The 19,495-nt window shown below is 37.8% G+C and overlaps 1 protein-coding gene across 8 annotated transcripts in view; it reads left to right on the top strand.

The window, feature by feature from the left end:
- Nucleotides 1-19,495, top strand: part of TBC1D1 (TBC1 domain family member 1) — a 104,533-nt gene that overhangs the window by 43,234 nt on the left and 41,804 nt on the right. For all 8 annotated transcript variants that reach the window (XM_040063962.1, XM_040063960.1, XM_058420604.1 and 5 more), the window contains 7 exons: nucleotides 6,418-6,951; nucleotides 10,009-10,098; nucleotides 11,094-11,198; nucleotides 12,380-12,512; nucleotides 13,936-14,027; nucleotides 15,630-15,740; nucleotides 18,264-18,392. In XM_040063962.1, the coding sequence (XP_039919896.1) occupies nucleotides 6,418-6,951; nucleotides 10,009-10,098; nucleotides 11,094-11,198; nucleotides 12,380-12,512; nucleotides 13,936-14,027; nucleotides 15,630-15,740; nucleotides 18,264-18,392 (1,194 nt within the window). The remainder of the gene's footprint in view (nucleotides 1-6,417; nucleotides 6,952-10,008; nucleotides 10,099-11,093; nucleotides 11,199-12,379; nucleotides 12,513-13,935; nucleotides 14,028-15,629; nucleotides 15,741-18,263; nucleotides 18,393-19,495) is intronic.

Consider the following 19,495-nt stretch of genomic DNA (forward strand, 5'->3'; position numbering starts at 1 on the left):
TTTCTCTGTATAATGCCCATTCAAACCTTACTAAGGAAACCGTGCCCACAAGTAGGCATGTGTATGACTGCTCTTCCCTCATGGGCCCATGGTGATACTCAGTTGTTGAACTCTCCCTTATTAAGGCTGAAACAACACCCCTGTCTTGCTTTTGTAGGTTTTGCAGCCTTTCCTAAGCAACACATCTGCACTGTGGTTAGTCCTGCTGGCTGCTACCCTGGCTACCCCTCCCAGCCCTCTGGTTGTGCTCCAACTTGTTCTCCTTCTCAAGACATTCATGAGTTCCCTGGTTAGCTGAGACACCCAGTGCATCCTAGGGGAGAAATGTGCTAGACCAACATGTGTGGCTGGTGAAGCTGCTAAGAGTGATACAGTTTATAATTGTTTTATGAGCAGTGAGGACACAGCAGCAAAATTGTGGATCATATGTGTTGAGAACTGAAGTCATGGAGTAAAGGTGACTTTTCTCTCTGTGCACCTGCCAATCTTAAGTACTTGGGGAGCTGTTGGTAGGAATGTCACTTTAGTTCTACCCCTGGTGCATTCGCTATGCACCGAAAAACTGACAGGAGCTTGCAAGGACAGTCGTCAGCCAGGGACTGAAAAAGCTGTAAACTTTGTCGTTCCCTGAATTAAATCTAGGTTTGAAAGTGGCTTTGTGGGAGGAATAAAAATCAAATCTGTTTATTAAGGGTCAACAGGTAAAAAGGTTTTAAAGCAAGAATTGAAGTTAATGACTGGAAAAAATCTGGGGGGTGTAGGAGGGTGTAGATCAGTCTCTAAGCAAGGTAACAGAAGAAAAAGAACGCCCTGTGAAGACACTTGAGATAAGACCTGAATATAAAAGGCATTTCACTGAAATAGAAAATAACTGCAAAAGTTTATAACTCTTTCTGCCTTGAATTTCTAATGCCGGAGTGTAAGGAAATTCTGTCTTGACATTCCTACCTGGAACTTAGCTGGATGTGACCCCCAGCCCCTCATCAAAGTTTGAAGTTGTATCTAACTTGGAGGTTTGCCTTGCTTTATGTGGGAGACTGCACCATCAGAGGTCACATCCAAATTAAATTATTCTGTGATTTTGGAAGGAGAAATTGTGCAGTATCTCAATTTAAAAGAAGAAGGCCATCTGTAAAAGATATTAATTAAAATGGGTTTGGTTTAAAAATGCCAAACTTTAAATCCTATGAGTGGAGAACAGAGTTTGAGAAGTCACTTGACCACTACTGTGAGTTAAGGAGGGGTAGGGACAGGAAATGCTGATCTGCATTAATTTCTGGACAGCTATTTTGCCACCAGTGTGCTGAAAACAGACCAGCTGCTTTTTATTACATATCAAACTACTGAAATAAAAACTTTTATGCAGTCTTTTTTAAAAAATGCAAGTAAATATTGTACTGTATTACCTTTTATATGTGTTGTACATGTTTAAAAATATTTTAATTTCTTCATTCTACTGCTTTTACAAAATATTCCATTACTGTAAATAACTTATTGGTGACAAAAATATTCTATCTGTCCTGATACAAGTAGATGGCTTCTCCCACGTTAAATAGCTGTGTACCCTATCTTTTCTGTAGCTGTACTCTCTACTAAAATAAAGAAGGAAAGATACTAACAGCGTACAGTATTAGATTTCTTGACATATTTTATTGAGCTTGCTCTATTGATCAGGAGCAAAAAGCAAGTAAAAGCACTTAAAAATAATTCAGATGTCCTCTCTCACTTGAGTAAGCTAAAAAAAATTCAAAATTCAATCAAACCATCTACTTGTTTCAAGAGCTTTGTGAAAGGTTTTCAAGGCTTTGTTCTAGCTGGGGTGTTGTGAGACCTTCTGGGGTTCAGCCTAAGAATCTGACCCTAACATTTTTCAGTCTCCAGCAATTCCTGAAGTATGTTGCATAGGACCAGTTCCTGTCAGCACAGGTCTGTCTTAGGTTAAACAAAACCCCCTATGTCCTTGAAATCATTAAGCCAGTGCTTGAGCCCTGCACTGACCTGAAGCCTTATGCACAGACTGGTAGGTATAAACAGGTAGATTTGTACTGCAGGTATAAACATTGCATAACATCTAGAATAATAAATTATACCACTTTTTTCTTTTTTCACTAGTCCTCCTAGCTGATGCAGTTCTTAGCAGTTCTTTTTCTGCAGCACATTTTGCTTTCTTAGCTGCTATGTATAAAAAGAAACGAGGAATCTTTTTTTTTTTTTAGTCTGGTCTTATTTACCAAAAGTCAGCTGTTGCATTCAGCTGTTATTGGGTCTTTTCATTAAAATAGTTTCTAACTCTTACATCTACTGACTGTATAAAGACCTTGACCTCTGACGTGTTTGTACGTAAACTTCCAGGGTGACTGGAAGTAAGGGGTAAAAATACAGCTGCAGTTTATGTGAGGGGGAAGAGCAGTTCTTTGTTCTTCAGATGCAGCAAATCCATAGATGATTAAAAATTACTGCCTTCTGTCATGATAAATCAAAAGAATACTCAGCATTTCAGTTCCTTGCTTTGTCTCTGCAAGTAAACATTCTCATTACAGCAGGAATAATGTGGTACGCTTTTAAAAAACCCACAAGTCCAGTGTTATTTTTAATGGTTATAGATATGTGATCTTTTTCTGGATCTAATTCAGACACTCTAAACACAAAACCTTTTCCCTAGGACATTACAGTTGTGTCTTCTGTTCAGCAGGCATATTTGGCCTGAAGTGATAAGAAGGTAATGCTCTGTGTTTGGTAAAGGTTCATTGTTGCTTACACTGATGTTCTGTACATAGTTTTGTAGGTTTAGGGAAATAACTTAAGGTCAGTACTGTAATTTTTCTAATTACAGAAATAATATTTATCCACTAATTATATATTTATATTAAGAAACAAGTCAGAATACACCTAAGCATAGAAGTATGCTAGAAAATAGGATTTGCATGGCAGGAAGAAATCCTGTGTACAGCAGTCTTCCCCCACTGTCTTAGCAAGTTCAGGTTAGTAGGCACAATTTCCCATAGGTATGTATAAAAGCAGTTGGTGTCTATATCACCAAGGTGACATAGGGTGGCCCCTCAGGAGGTCACCTCAAAGCAGGGTCACCTAGGGCAGGCTGCTCAGCCTGTGTCCAGTCAGAGTTTGCATATCCACAACAATGGAGACTCTGCAATCTCTCTGGGCAACTTATGCCAGCTTGTGGCCACCTTTGCAATTAAAAAAAATATATTTTTCTTATGTTCAGAAAGAGCCCACAACCTTAAAAGGACTCCAAGCATCATTAACTTAATTCAGGAGCAACTTCATCCTTGCTGCTTTTTGATACAAAATGAAGAGCCATAAAACATGATTCTGTTTACATCCTAATTAATTTTTGAAGGTTTGCAAGAGATGTGGTTACTGATCACCCAGTGGCATGCTGGTTAATCTGGAAATGTTCCAGCTGTGGTTAAGAAACATTTGCAAAGATAGAGCCTACATCTTTATTCTAATACCCTGAAATAATTATAATATATTTATTTTTAACTACTATTTACTTCATATTTGTTTACTTAGCATCCAGGTCTGTTTACTAAGAGAGCCAGTGTCAGAGGATACACGAGGGCAAGTGGATTGTTCATTTTCCATACTTGCATAAAAAGTCTGGAGTGGTACAGGTAGATAAAAAGAGCACAAATCAGTCAAAGTGCAGTTCCAGGGAAATAAGTATTTTGGATTTTTTTTTTTTTTTCATTCACCATGGATCTTGTCTTTACTAATAAAAATAGATAAATGCTTAACATACATAAGCATCACAGGAAAGTGAAGTGGTGGTTTGGTGCTTCTGCTGCTGCTACATCAATTGTCTAATCATAAGTAATAAAATTTTATTAGCAGGCTGAAGGGGGTTTTTTTAGGTCTGTAAGTGAGAACAGAAGAGTCTGTGTTTTTTAGTAAGTGTAGCACGGAAGCCAGCTGTTACTTATCAATGACATGATTCAAGCCCTAGCATGTGTGAAAATAAATAAATAAATACTTCCCTTGATTTTTCATTAGCAGGCCTGCTGACTCTTCTCAGACACAGTTTATTAACTACTGCAGAGTCCTTCTGTGTGAAGCAGTGTCTTTCCCTAACCACTGTCTGTACATTAAGTATAGCCACTGTTGAATAGCTATTTTGTCAATGTCCAAGGTGTTTGATAGCAAAAAAACATTGAAGAAGTTAAATTCAATAACTGCATATATGTGCTGGATCTCTAATGCCTTGTCAGGGCTTTAGCTCAGCTGTAACCCTTGCAGCACCTGCGCTGCTGGAAACTGTCCTTGTAGTCATTGGTGTGTGTGTTGCTGGGGGAGCTTAACTGTGGTTGAGATAGTGGCTATGCCTGGGTGAGAGCTATGTTCCTGGCTTTACCAAAGTAAGCAAAGATCAGAAAATGCCTCTGTCCTTTGCTGCTGCCTCTGCAGCCTCAGCAAAAGTGGAGGTGGGATTGCTGGTCTCTGCATGTATCCCGGGCAGCTCAGTAGTAAAATTGCCTATGGCTGATGAGTCCAGACACTCCCACAAGAGAAAAACGTGTTTATGAAAAATTGCTAAAGAAGTTGCAGCTTCAAATGTGGGTAGAATGAAGTTTTATGTTTTACTGTGATTCTGATATGCTATGCCACTCAAAATTGTTTCTTTGGAGGAGTGTTGGGTAAATGAAACTGAGGTAGACCATTAGCTCCCTGTAGAGCAAATGCATATTGTTTGAGGTACTAAAGATTTGTTCTACCCTTAACGTTCTTGTGTATGATTAAGAAGTTAGGCACAAAGCTGCTGAGTGCAAGGCTTTGTGACATATCAGAGAATGGACTTATGAATTCCTGATCCTGCTTTTCTTGCCCATTCTTCCGTATTGTCCTTGCTGAATGATTAACTGATGACTCATGTCTTGCACTGAACAGTGAAGTAATGCTTTCTGAGTTCCTATTTTGTAATGTGTTACTTACTCTTTTAAATCCACTAGCTATATGTGTGTGAATATCTGTCTGTCTGTTTATCTGTCCACCTATCTACCTACCTATCCATATCTTTATCTTTGTTTCTTTGTCTAGAAAAGGAATCCTATTGCGGTCTGTATGAGCACCCAGAATATTCATTCAATTTTCACTGTTCAGATTTTTTCCCCTCAAAGTCTTGTGCTGTTTCCTCGGTTGGTTTATGCACATTACTGCATTATGATTAATCAATAGATGACTGTAAAAATGTCTGAACAAAACCAGAGGCCAGGTCTCCAAAATATTCTCTAGGTTTAGGGATGGCTTTTCTCCTAGGGGAGGTGGTTCTTCTGGGCTGCTATTTTAGTCAGCTGCTCCCAGACTTCTTTCTGTACTATCTGCAACCAAATACTTGTAAGTAAAGTGAGTTCCAGTTGATGCTTGACAGGAGAAATTTGTTTTGTCCAATTAGGAAATCAGCACACTTTGCATGGATTTTTCTCGAAGTAACTTTGGTAAATAAAAAAGCTGTCAGAATTACCAGTTGTAATCATAGATGGTGGCATCACATTTTTCACTACAGCAGAAGCAGCACAGACTGCAGAAGAACCTTAATCTCCTAGGTCAGTCAAAGCAGTGTGATGTAACCAAGCATTGGCCTCGCAGCAGCTTAGCATAGAGCATATGTATATCACTACTGTCTAACCATATCAGCAACTAAGGCTGTTTACTGTCACTCAAAATGCATCACATGGCACTTTGGGTTCTAATTACAACATCTGTGATCTGTAGCAGACTGCTGTCTCATACAGATGCCCTGCAAGTCATACTGTATGTGAGGTAATATTATTTTAGAGTGTGCTGTCTATCTCAAGGATAGTGGAATAAAAATGAACATCTAAAATAATGAATATAGTTATTAAAAAATACAGCTATTTACATTCAAAAAAACCCCCCACCAAACTGACATAACAATGTAATATTCTATTATGAAGGGGAAAGCAAATTTGCAAGAGACTCATTAACCTACGTGACATGAGTGTTTGAGTAAGAGAAAGGAGTGAAAAATAACAGAGATTAAATAACTACCAATTAATTAGTCCATGGCCTCTTGTATCCATTCTGAAGTACTTCTGTCTTTCATTTTGAGTTGGAATTTGTCATGTTATACTGGTTGCTTCAGCAGCAAAAGTTTTACTGAAGATGAAGAGCGTTGCAAGGGACAAAGCTCTTTTGACAAAGTGTTGATGATGGTGAACTCCTGGCAAGGAGACAAATGAGAAATTCCTCTTCTCCGTGTTTAGCTGCTATAATGTATCTGTAGAATAAATACGAGATGACTTCAACTTGTCTTTTATTTTTGAAACTAAATCAAAGTATCCTTCCAGGAAAATCACAACAGGGAGCCTCTTAATTTTGCAGTGTGTTTGTCATAAAGCGCCGGATGCTAATGTGTATTTTTTTCCCCTTCTGTAGGTGCCTGAGATTATAAGCTCTATTCGACAAGCTGGAAAAATTGCCCGTCAAGAAGAGTTTCAGAATAACCTCTCAGATGTTGAAGACCCTTTTGCCAAAAAGTTTGAGGTGCTGTTCTGTGGACGGGTAACAGTAGCCCATAAAAATGCACCTCCAGCGCTCATAGATGAATGCATTGAGAAATTTAATCGTGCAAGTTGTGCAGAAAATTCAGATCTCAACTCATCATCCCAACAGCATGAAACTGCCAATAACTTTGGAGGCTTCTCTTTCAGCAGCAAATTGCGGTCTGTATTCCAGCCCTTGGTCAATGAAGAGGAGGCAAAAAGGCCAATTAGGAAATCTTTTTCTCAACCTGGACTTCGTTCCTTTGCTTTTAAGAAGGATTTCCAAGAGGGAAGCCTTAGGAGTAGCAGCTTTGTCAGGTCTTTTGAAGAAGATGCAATTTCACTGAACCTGAAGAGTCAACTCATCTATGGACACAGCGTTGTGCAGCCAACTGACATTGCAGAAAACCGGACTATGTTGTTTACGGTAAAGCGAGATTGGCACCTTCTGGTGGCGTTGTCACATCTTGGAGTTTCGAGTGGCAGACACTAAAGCAGATGTTCTGACAGATGGCAGTTACTTCTTTGATAACTTAATTGCAATTACCAAAGCTTAACTTAAACTTGCCTGTTTCTCTGGAGAGCATGACTTGTTAATGCAAATTGGTTTACATATTCTAAATAAGTTTATATTAAATAGTTTAAAACAGTACTGCCTGAAACCTTGGGCTTCTAAAGAAAGCTTTTAGATAGCAACTGCAAGTTAGTAGGTAGCTGTGCAGAATGGTATATACACTTAAGACTAGCTAGTAACAGCAGAAGTAAATTTCCAGGGGAATGAATTACCTGTAACTAGAGCAGAAGGACCAAACCATGACTGGGAGCTGGTAGTAGACTTTGTCCCGTGATAAGCAGTGTAATTGATGAAGGTGCTCCTTCTGCCAGTCTGTGTAATAGTGGAGTAGTAGTGTAATAGCTTCCTACACTACTCTGCAAATGCCTCCACTCCTGCCCTGCTTTGGTGTGGCTAGCAATGCCCTCGCCTTGATGGGTGAGCAGCAAAACTATTTTTCAAGAACTGAGAAGCAAGTAAGAAATGTGGTATGTGCTCCTCTTACAATCCTCATGACAGATGAGCTGTGTAACATATTTTACTTAGCTCATGTCTTCTGAGCATAATACAGACTTGCAGCTGATACTGCAAAGAGTATCTCCTTGGGTCATTTTGGATCCATCAGCTGCTGCTGGAGCTGGGTGTTCTTAAGGCCAGTAATTGAGTGGAGTGTGTGCAATTTTAACAGGTTTTATTAAAGCAGAGAAAAAGAATCCTTAAGAAGGATTGCCGCTGTGTTATATCTGTAAAAAGTAGCATGCAGAAAATGTTGTAGTCAGCTATACCTGAATTAAAGCTCCTGTTTGGTTGTGGCAGGCTGACATCAAACAGAGAGTGCAAGAAGATGGAGAAATGTTTCTTCCCTAGTAAAAAGAAAGCCATGTTCACCTTCTTCCCCTGAACATGTATTTCACATAGAAAATATAGGTACCCTTTGTAATACTACTGCTTAGTTTTAAATAAATCATGACTCCTTTATTGATTCATGGCACATATTTTAGAAATAGAGAGATTATAGTTGGGCTGGATAGGTCCAGATGCTCTTACTCCAGTGAGTGCATTTTTAATTTATATTAAATAGATGCAACAGCTCGCAAAGACACCCGCAGCTTCAGCCTGACTATAATGTCAGTCACATGCTGGCAGGGACATTCCCAAATTGTGAGGCTTTGCTGATCTGACTTTGTGCCTTTAGTTGCTTTTTTCCTGGGAAAATATTGTATATTATGCACAGCTGTATTTTTTTATCCTATTCAGCCAGTCTAAATTCAGCTGAATATAAGGAAGTGAGGCAACTCTAGTTTGTGCCTTCAGTATCCACAGGCAGCAGCTCATGGCAGAGCTGAGTTTGTTGCTTACCTCTCCCTGGTGTTCAGCAGGTTCTTGGGGAATGCAGGCAGCATGCTCAGGTCTCATCAGTTTGTGTATGGCTTCATATCAAACACTTACAAGTAACTTAATATCCAGAGGGGGAAAAAAAAAATAAAAAGGTTGGTATATTCTCAGTTACTTAGATTTTCCCCAGGACTGAAGCAAAGGTTGGTTGATGCATGAAGTGTGAAAAATATTCAGATTAGTTATCTGCCAGCTCTTCTCACCTGATCCATACAGTCCTGATTTTCACATATCTTCTTGAAGAACAAGTTTGCTAGCCAGTTTCTTAGAAGGGGGGGGGGGGGGGAGAGAGGTGGTACTTTTAGGTTTTTCTCCTGACTGTATATTGGGAATGAGAGGGAAGAGATTCTTTGTTTTGGGTTTTTCCCCTTGTTCAGTTGACTTCAGATGATCACTACTGCCCAGAGGCCAAATGTGAAAGAATTATGTGGGACTGGGCAGTAAGAAGGAGCCTCTTGTTGCGGGGAGAGGGAGGCAGCAGCAGTCAGGAGGCTGCTGAGACCGTGTTGGAAGGAACAGCTCCGTGAACATGTGCAAGGTCAGCCCCAGGGACAATACAAGGGAACCAGCAGGCATCAGGGGAAACCCACTGTGACTGGTTGAAGTGAAAGAAGAGGTGGAAGGTGAAGGCACAGGACCATTTTTAGACATACAGAGGTGGCACATCTCACTTGATCTATTCACACACAAGATTCATCCCTTCCCCCTTTCTTAAGAAAGTACAGTTATATTGGTGCTGCATCTTTTGGGATTTGGTAGTGGTTGAAGCAGGTTTCTCTAAGTCTATGCTCATGAGTGGATGCAAATTCCACCTGCCTTCCTAAAATCTGATATGAGACTTGTTTTCAGCAGTCTCTGACATGCTAGAAAATATGAGAAATTTAAAGTTTTCTGTTACTATCTGACAAAGATGTTGCCAGAAGCTGAAAAAATGGAACAATAGTTTCACCTTAAAAATGCCCTATGCCCATCAATGCTTAGCATTGTCTTTTGACTGTACAAATGGCCTACAGATTAAATTACATAAGAAAATATACTCAAGTAAATTAATTTGCATAGTTTTTGAGTTAAGTGCTATAAATTAAATGTTATGTGTACCATAAATAAATAAATAAAACTCAAAAAATTATTAAGTGGCAGGAAGAGGCACACACTTAGATTTAAATTTTAGAGCAATCTCATTAAGTAGCATCTGTGACTGTGGTACTTTCCAAGACTGCAGAAAATAAGAAAAGGGAGCATGAGTATATTTCTCTCAGTGCAAAGTAGGTTACCTGTGATACAACATTGCTTTCTCTGTTTAAACATTATTTTCAGTCTCTTGTCTTGTTAAACCTCAGTGCCATAATGTGCAGAGCTCTCAATGCCAAATCAGTGTTGTTTCAGTATTCTTTCTGGTAGCAATACGCTCATTGGTATAAGTATACAGGTAGAAAAAAATTTGAGTTCTATATTCAGGAAACATTTTTGTAGTGGGACAAAAGGAAGTGTAATGGTACTTGTTGCACTTGCTGCAATTTATTTTGCTCTTTTTAGATTGGCCAGTCTGAAGTTTACCTTATCAGTCCTGACACAAAAAAAGTCGCAATTGAAAAAAGCTTTAAAGAAATATCCTTTTGCTCTCAGGTAAGACTGTAGTGTATTCTTTTTCTCTTTTTTTATTGTTTAAATATTCTCTACTTGTGAATGCTCATGTAATCCTCTGTCCTTGCACTCCACATGGATTCTCTCAACAGCAGTTTTAGTGCTTGCTATTGAAATGCTGCTAATTAATCAGTAATTTTATGAGGTCATCATTCTTCTTTCATGCTTTGCATTGTGATTTCTGAAATAAAGACACACTTCTGTGAGCAGTGGATGAATAATATTAGCTAGAAGGAACACGCTGGTCAGGAGCACATTCTTGTTTGAGATTGCAGTGAGCACGATTGCGGTCATGCAAATCTTGGGATCTCTGAGCCGTATTTTTCAAGAAGTGAGAATGAAAAGAGAAAAATTATATGTAAGAATTATCTGAAAAATACTTTTAAAATATGTTATTTTCAAGAATATAAGTTGCATGTGTTTAAACGAGGACAGTCCTCTGCCATGCAGAGGTAGTATGTGTGATGCACTGAGGGCTGGCATGTGTCAGAGCCTCCTCATTCACTATTAATCCCTGTTCCTTGTGCCACAGCTTGTTTCTCTGTTCTTTTGCCTGAGGTTTTTTGGTTTGTTTTGTAGGTTTTGTTTTCCATAAATTGCTTTGGTTTTTAATTTGATGACAGTAGCTTTCATCACTATACATACAGGCACATATGCTGGAAATTTCAGAGTAAAATGCATTTTGAATAGAATTTATTAGTCTCTAATTCTACTACATGGCTCTTTTATACTTCATCCATTAAAAGCAAAACAGAAAAACAAACAATGTCTGACTCAATTAAAATTCCAAAGATTCATGAAATATTAAGTTCTATAACAGGACAGAATTTTAATGGCAAGATGTCTTTAATGTAGCTGTAACAGACATAAGTGACCTATATGTAATGCTAATTTGTTCTTTTCTTCCTGAAAGGAATACAGGTACAAAACATTGAAAGTAGATAATGACTGTTTCATTGCTGTTGTTTCTTTGCTAGGGAATTAGACATGTGGATCACTTTGGGTTCATCTGTAGAGAGTCTTCAGAAAATGGAGGCTTCCACTTTGTTTGCTATGTGTTTCAGTGTACAGATGAAGCACTGGTAAGTGAAAGAAAACAACAGCCAAATAGAATATTAGGCCCTAAAAGTCTTCTATTGCTCCATGCTCTATATTTTGCTGAATGTCTTCAAATCCTGTTTCACTCAGAAATACAAGTGTTTCAAAAATGTAACTTGTAGATTGCTTTGCTGCTGCTGCTGAGGACTCCAGGACGGTGTAGATAAATGTAGACGAGAGATCTCTGAAGTTGGGTTTTAGAAGATGAGGTTTATTGTAAGGGATGTGAGGCCTTGCTCTGAGCTGCCAGACACAGCTCGTGGCAAGGCCCAGGAAGGTGGGGGAAGGGAGAGGTAGGGAGAGGGGAGAGCAAAAAGCAAAGAGCAAAGAGGACCTCTCACCCTTGAAGCCCCCTGATAAGGGGTCTCAAGGTGGGCTGGAACAGGACTTGTGCCAATGGGGTTACAGATACCTGATACTTCAGGGGAGGGGTACAGGTGTGGGATGAACCATACATTGGGGTGAGACAGGACATTCCATTTGACCTGGGTCTGGCTGCAGGTGACCTTCAGATGGTCACATAACTGTTTTCCCAGACATCCAGTATCTAATACATCTCAAACATCAAAACTTACTTTCAATTCTATCTCACTTACAGGTTTCTCATTCTCAGAATACAGGCAATCATATTTATAGGCTTTTTGGCTTCATCCTCCCCAGCAGTAACTAATATAGCGGTCTGCAAGAGACCTTTTCATTTGTTTTGAGGGCAGAAGTTAAAATCCTCTTTAAAATCCACTAAATCTTTTTTCGTTTCACAAACTGAGTTAGACCTTATGCCTCTTTTTTGGGGAGAGTTTTCTCTTAGGGTACTTGTTCTGAAAATCAGGACTACACTCCTGTCTTCTAAGTAAGACCAGAGCATCACAACTGCAGTAAGCTTTTTTATCATAGACAAGAAAGGGGTTTGAAATAGAGAGCAGGATCTTTCAATAGATCACAGTAATAAAATTGGGTGGCCTGCAGGAGACATGAGTTCATGAGGAGTTTTATTGTGCTTGTGTGTTTGTGCACAGAGCCGACGTAGGAACAGCTTGTCTTTTTGATCATAAGCACATTCCCAAGCAAGGCAAGGGGCAGTATCATTTTAAAAGACTGTTGTGTTTGTGTTAAGGAAAACAGTAGAAGAGTGAAATTCTGTTCTTTTGCATGCCATTCTTTTCAGGTTGATGAAATCATGATGACATTGAAACAGGCTTTCACTGTGGCTGCTGTTCAACAAACTTCCAAGGCACAGCCACAGCTCTGTGAAGGGTGTCCTATGCAAAGTTTGCATAAACTCTGTGAAAAGATAGAAGGTGAGGTTTAAAGAATTTTCTGGGTGAATATTTTTTCTGGCAGATTCACTGGGGGGGGGCAGTATGTAAAATCCTAAGGAAATCAGTGCTTAAAAAGAGCTTGGGATCTGGGGTGGAAAGTTGAAAGGCAGTACTTTTATTTAGAGGACTGGTTTTCTGTAAAGTAATAAGAATTTTCTAACAAGATTTAAGCTCCTTTATTGTGTTTTAGTCGAATTTTTGGAAACTATTTGCAAGTGTAAACAGTAGTGAGTTGCAGCTTGTTTGGCTCTCTTAGCCCTGTAAATGCAGAGGACTGTAGATAAGGAACCTCTGAAGGATAGATGCTGCAATAGCTATGACCTGCGGTCCTATTGAATCCACTTAGAAACTGGCATTATGCTATCACTGAGCAGGAACTGAACAATATGCCTTTAATATGTGTGCTTGGAGTGTGCTGATCTACGCCCCTTCATGAAAATTAGAAAGAGCGCAGAAATTAGAATTGTGCTTGTCACCCAGAACACAAGTTCAAACATCTTTATGTTTCAGCAAATTTCGCAGTTAGATTTTTTCCCATTTAAGTGATGTTTGGGGTGAATAAAGGGCAACAGCAGCTTGTCAAATCACGTGACAGTGGCTTGTTGGACTAAAACCTGCCTAGTATTAATTTGATAAAATTGGAGAACTTCCAAAACTACTTTTACCCTGTTTTGGTTTTCAGCTAGCTGTGATTTTTAGGAAGTTCCTTAAAATCAAATGTTCCTTAATGCCTTCAATCATGCCATCTTGTTAGTTGTATCATCTGCTTCTGAAGGAGATATTCCATGATCAGAAACTGAAATGTACAATACTGTTGACAGTTTGCTGTTTTCCACAGAAAATAGAGAAAAGGAATTTAACCCAGGATGACAATAGAAAAAAAAATCTGAATGAAAGGGTAGTTAGTCTGCTTTAGACTGTCAATAAATGTTTTCTTCAAGAGGCAAAGTAAGACCTCCACTAACAGGCAGTGAATTTACTTGTTTTCAGAAGATCTCTCAACATAGAAATGGGAGAAAATGAAAGGGAATTCTCTTTATACCATAAACAAAATCCAAGCAGCACTGTACAAAACATGAACAAACCAGTCTGCTAAAGTGCAGTAGATTGTGGGTTTATTTTATCTTCTGTGATAATGGAATCTTCAGCTAAGAGTATAATCCTGGTCTGTGCTCAGTAAATCTCCTCATTGCAGAGTTCATGTCCCTCATTTTAAAGGCTTGAGTTTAGTAGTTGCTTTAAATTAACCTAGAGTTCTTTCTAATGCCCTATTAAAAAATAGTGGAATGAACCAGCTCAAATAATTGACAAGCTTCAGCTTACATTGTGAGCATATTTATGTGATTGATTAATTCTGAAAAAATTGACCCTGTAATTTGTTCTTTTTTGTTCCTCTTGGTAGGGCTGCATCCTTCTAAGACTAAACTAGAACTACAAAAGCATCTAACCACACTAAATAACCAGGAACAGGCCTCTGTTTTTGAAGAGGTTCAGGTAAGCTTTGTTTCCTACACGATTTTAAAGCAGTTGGTGTTTTTTGCTAACATCTGTGTAAAACACAGAAGTTATTTTCATTTTTTGTGAATCATTCATTATTTTCACTTAATAGACTGTTAGCCAGCTTGTGCTTTAATTTCAAATGTTTGTCTAGAGTTGTAAAAAACTTCTCTTTTGATGAAAATGACTGTTTTACCCATTTTTCATCCCCTAATACTCCTTGCTTTCCGTGAAGATGTTGCCTTCTCACTGAATAAAACTGAACACATTTTTTATGGGTGAAGGCAATAACTTGTACTGTGAGGGCATTCAAACTGTTACTTTGACCAAAACAAATTACTGCAATATTCCCAGATCAGAAATTTTCTTGCCTAAAATTTGTCCTAGATCTTAATTCTTGTCAAACTAACTAAAGAAGTTAAACTTTCTATCTTCTTAATTAAATCTATTTTAGGACAGAGGAGAGCATAGCTGGATTTAAAACAGATGATGTGCATTGTAGCAAATGTCACTGGGATTTACACATTGTTGAAGATTAGGAAATTTTAGACTTTTAAAAACGTAATGTTTCCTTTCTCTCTTGAGTCATTTCAGTCTCTTTCCGTGTTTCCACGTTGCAGTTTATCACTCAATACCAAATTTGGAAGTTACTCTGTGGGACCAATTCCTTGAGCTAATTAATTTCTTAGCATACAGCAGCTAGGAGCACTGGTGCCTTTTAGTGTTCTGCACACAGTCTGAAGCTTCTGGTAGTCACAGGAAACTGTTAATGGCTTCTGGTGAGGGTCTGCTAACGATTAACCTGGTAAAACTAAGGGTAAAGTACAAATCTCCTGCCCATCTTTCTCAGCTAACCTTTTGAGTTGGACAGCCTGGAATGTTGCATTCTTGCAGATCCATGTATTGTTACCATGAGTTGCATTTTTAGGTAACTGTCATCCTGTGGTACTTTTATTAATGTAATGTGCTGCCTTGGCATTAGTTTATACTGCATCCTCTGCCTTATATCAATAGGCTTAAGGCAGCATATGTTTTTCAGAAGTTGAATTTCTGGGATTAAATTTTTTAATAAATTGTTTTAAAATCTTCTCTTACAATAATTCAGATCTAAATAAAATGCAGTACAGATAAATATGTTCACCTTGTGCACCAGTTTATAAAAAACCTATGTCATTTCACAAAAATTAAATGTCCAGTGTGAAGGATTTCTAGGAGAAGCGTTGTGAATCCTATCTCTAGGACAGTACTCCATGTATGCTACAGACTCAGAAGTACAGTGGTTCATTTTTCTTTATATCAAAAGATAATTGGAAAAAATATTTTTAAAGCCTTTATCTTCTTGTGGCAGTTTGATATCTGTACAGTTGTCCTGTGTCTTAGGTGTAAATTCTGTCGTGTATGAAGTGAGGTCAGGTGCTTTTGTGGCTGTACTGGTGCTTTGCCTGGGACACTGGTGTCCTCTGGTGGACTGGAGTAGTAGCACTTACAGACTAAACTTGTTCCTGCATTGCTGATTTATTTATTAAATGAAAAGAGTAAATATTTGCTAATTGTTACAGCAGTGTATAATTACTGCACTTGTGGTGTTTTCAATTACAGAAATTAAGACCACGAAATGAGCAAAAAGAGAATGAGCTGATTATCTCTCTTTTGAGAAACATGTATGAAGAAAAACAGAAGGACCATGTTCATGTTGGAGAAGCAAAACAGGTAAGTAATCATTCCATTTTAGTTCATGTAAGGAGAAGCCAGGAAAAAAAATTATGTTCGATTTTTATATTTTTCCAAAGGAAAATTTCCATCGCTTGCAATTTGAAACATCAGTGTGTAAGCAGTGGTGAATACTGGGTTTGCTTATGGTTCATAAACTATTGTCATGCACCAAAACAGATATCTCAGATTTTGAGGTCCCCGGTGATTTCAAGCCTGGTGATTTCAAGACAGAGGTGCAAATAAAGCAGACTCCTGAATTGTTTATTTGTTCTCACTGCAATGAAAATTCAATATATATGAGAGAATGTATAATGAATATGTGATTGCTCTCAGCTGATCTGTGGCATTAGCTATCTCGCTGTCAGAGTCAATGTAATGACAATACATTGGATTTGATCATTGATAAAGCCTATTACATTTACTCAAGACTGAAAGTTATTTCTTGTGTGCAAACAACCATTTGAAGTGGCCTTAAGATGAGGAGGATTGCTGCAGAAACAGCAGCAGAGACTCTCATCCATGTCCAGAGAGATGAGCTACCTTTTATTCTCTGTCAGGTTCCATCCATGCTGTTTAACTGGCTATTTATACAGCACAGTTAGGGTTTCTCCACAGGGATTAGTGATTTTGGATGCCTTGGCTTGTGAGTAGCTACCTTGAGACAACTCAAGGAGGTTAGTATTTAAAAAAGGATTCTGTCTGTTCTCTGGAAACTTTCGTTTCCAATTATTTAGACACTTTTAAAAGTCTTGACTGTCCCTCTAGTTTTGGTTGGTAATTCCACTGTGATGATTGCTGTCAGCCATTTGTGATAAAAACTAGCAAATGAATATATGGAGAGCAATTAGACCTGTGAAGAAATTAGGAAAGCAGCAGCATATCTTCCTTTTCTGTACTTTCACTTTGTTAATCTCTTCTCCTTTTATGGCTTACTAGCTAATTATTGACCTCCCTGAGTAAACAGAAAGAAAATTGCATATTTCACTCTCTGATTTATTATCTTGGGCATCTTACCAGAAATGTGCTTTTAAGAAAAAAGCATTTCAATTGTGGGATAAGAGGAAGAAACATTGCCTGAGGTCCTCTGTCATCATATGTGAAATATTTTTGTTTGGTATAATGCTAGCTGATGGTCAAATAATTGTTGGTCACAAACAGCTTGGAAGCAGGGATATACAAAGTGAGATAAGATCTTAGTATGTCTTCAATGATTTGAAAATTTCTAAGGCCTGCTGCAATCTGTTTGCTCAGTTCCTGAAACCAGATTGGTTAATTTGATACTTGCAAAGATGCCAGTGTTCTAAGAAGAGAACTGACCTCCTCTCAGTCTATCATTTGTCTCAGCATAACATTTTATATTTACTCTGATAATTTATCTCCAGGCCTGTGTAATAGCACATACCTTTGAACACATACTCTTTGTCTCAGCAATCATTAACCCATGACACCCTGATGTCCCTGTTCCTGTCTGTTCTGTATATTCACTTTCATGCTTTTCATTGCCCTTTTAAAAATACATATTTAAATCAGGGGAGAAAAAAGACAAAATGTGATACTATTATATGGATCTTGTTTAACAAAAACTTCAAAATAAGTGTCCTTTCGTAAGAATGTAATAGCAAGCAGCATCTGATTTACCCTTGGAGAATGAGGGAAGGTGTCACAGTTTAGGAATGGTACTCCCCAGTTACTGAAAATTTTCTCTGCAAAGTAAAGATTCTTTGTTGGCCTAAGTGATGAATAACAAGGGCATAAAACATCAAACATCTTTCTTTGACCTAGCTTGATAAAAATGTATGTGTTTGAAGCAGAGTTCTGTGGGATATGCATAATGACATGGTACTGCAATCTCAAAGATGGATTTTAAGCCCACATATTGATAACATCTGCAGATATTGGGTTTGGATGGTAACATTTGCATCATGGTATTGTTTTTATGTTTGCTACATTAGCATTCACCAGCAGTAAAAATGGTCTGAAATATTTATTCAAGATGCAAAACTCTCAATTGACTGTTAGCTTTAAGGTGGAAACGTTTCTACAGTTGAAATATATAGAAGAGTTAAATTGTTACACATCTTCGTGGCCCTTAGAAAGACCCATTTTCCTATAATGGAGGAAGTTGAGAGTTTCTGTTAATGATAAGATTTTGATTCATTTCTTGGTTGAAGAAAAGAAAATCCATGAGAAATCTCTCATCTGTTACACTTAAACATTTAGAATTTGTAATTCTACATTGGCATAAATTAAAATTTGTCAGCAGAGCGGTAAATCCATATTAAAACAGCAATTCTTCTGGAGCATGCTAGTTCACTCAACACATTTCCTGTAAGAGATTTCCTGTCCTTATTTTAGGAGAGTTTGTTAAACTTCAGTTTGAGTACACTAGAGAAAAAGGCATGACAAGCTGAGAACACCAGGAAAATCTATTGATTCAGATTACAGAAGTCTTCAAACTGTTCACTGAGATTTTGTCCATGCTGTTGAGAATTTCGCATTTCTGTTTTTAAACACTTGCAGGTTTCACAACCTCCTGCTGAAAATGCTGTAAATGAAGTGTCCAGCAGTGCTTCAAGATTCAGATTAGACATGTTAAAGAATAAAGCAAAAAGGTCTCTTACAGAATCTTTTGAAAGTATTTTATCACGTGTAAGTATCTTCACGTTTATTGTCTTTGAGCATAATGGCATTGCTTTGTTTATTTGATAGAAAAGTCTTATTTGTTATCATTCCGGGTTGTAACCCAAAGGTTATTAAAGTCACAGTGACAAAAATATTTGAGTGTATATTTTAGAAGACAAAAAAACAGGGCTTTGGTAGAGAGAATACCAAGTCCTGGATGAAGTGAATTAATTCCTACCTAAGAAAGTGCATATATAGTCATTTCAAAGAATTAATATGAAGTTTAACATGAGGATTTATGAAGAGCAACAACTGTTCTATTTCTCTTTTGGATTTAGAAAGTTAAGACAGTAATTATAATTGTTCACTTCTCTTTATGTAGAAGGAAACTACTAAGGAACTGACTAAGCATTTCTAATGAGATTTATTAGCGACACAGAACTGATGAATACTGGGATAGCTGAACTTTTAAATCCTGTAAATTATTTGAAGGTTAGGAATGTAAAGAATGGCACTAAGAACATGAAGGCATCTATGCAATATTACATCTGGTAAAATTCTCTGTAGACAAGTGTCTGGAAATACTGATTAGTGGAAAGAACTTAAGCTTCTATGTGATAATGATTCTTTTCCAACCTAGTTGATACCGTGATTCTATGAAAATGTTTATCATGGACAGATCACTGAAATTAGCTGCCAAAAGTAACCAGGAGCAGTTTGAAATTAAATCAGATGTCAAGTTTAATCACAATTTAATTCTATGGAGTGTCTTCTCATTCAAATAGACTTCATTTTGCACCTCATGAGAAAAGTCTAAGGAAAATAGTAGGGAAGCTTGGAAGGACTTCTGCTTGACACAGAATTAAAAAAGAAATCAGATCTTCTCCCTTACAGCAAAAGAGTTGTGACAGAATGCCAAACAAAAAATACTCAGGAACAGAAATTGGACATTCTCATTTGTAGTCAGCAAAAAGTTACATTGAAGCAATATGTAGTGCAATTTATTAGTTCAGAGTCAAGCAACTCACAGTGACAAAACTAGGTTTTCTAAGCTTGTTCCAAACATCATATCTAACCCATTCTCTTAAGACGAATGATAGCAAAAGTGTGGATTTCCTGTTATAATTGTA

This window comes from Hirundo rustica, chromosome 5, assembly GCF_015227805.2.
Source record: "Hirundo rustica isolate bHirRus1 chromosome 5, bHirRus1.pri.v3, whole genome shotgun sequence".
Classification (NCBI taxonomy): Eukaryota; Metazoa; Chordata; class Aves; order Passeriformes; family Hirundinidae; genus Hirundo; species Hirundo rustica.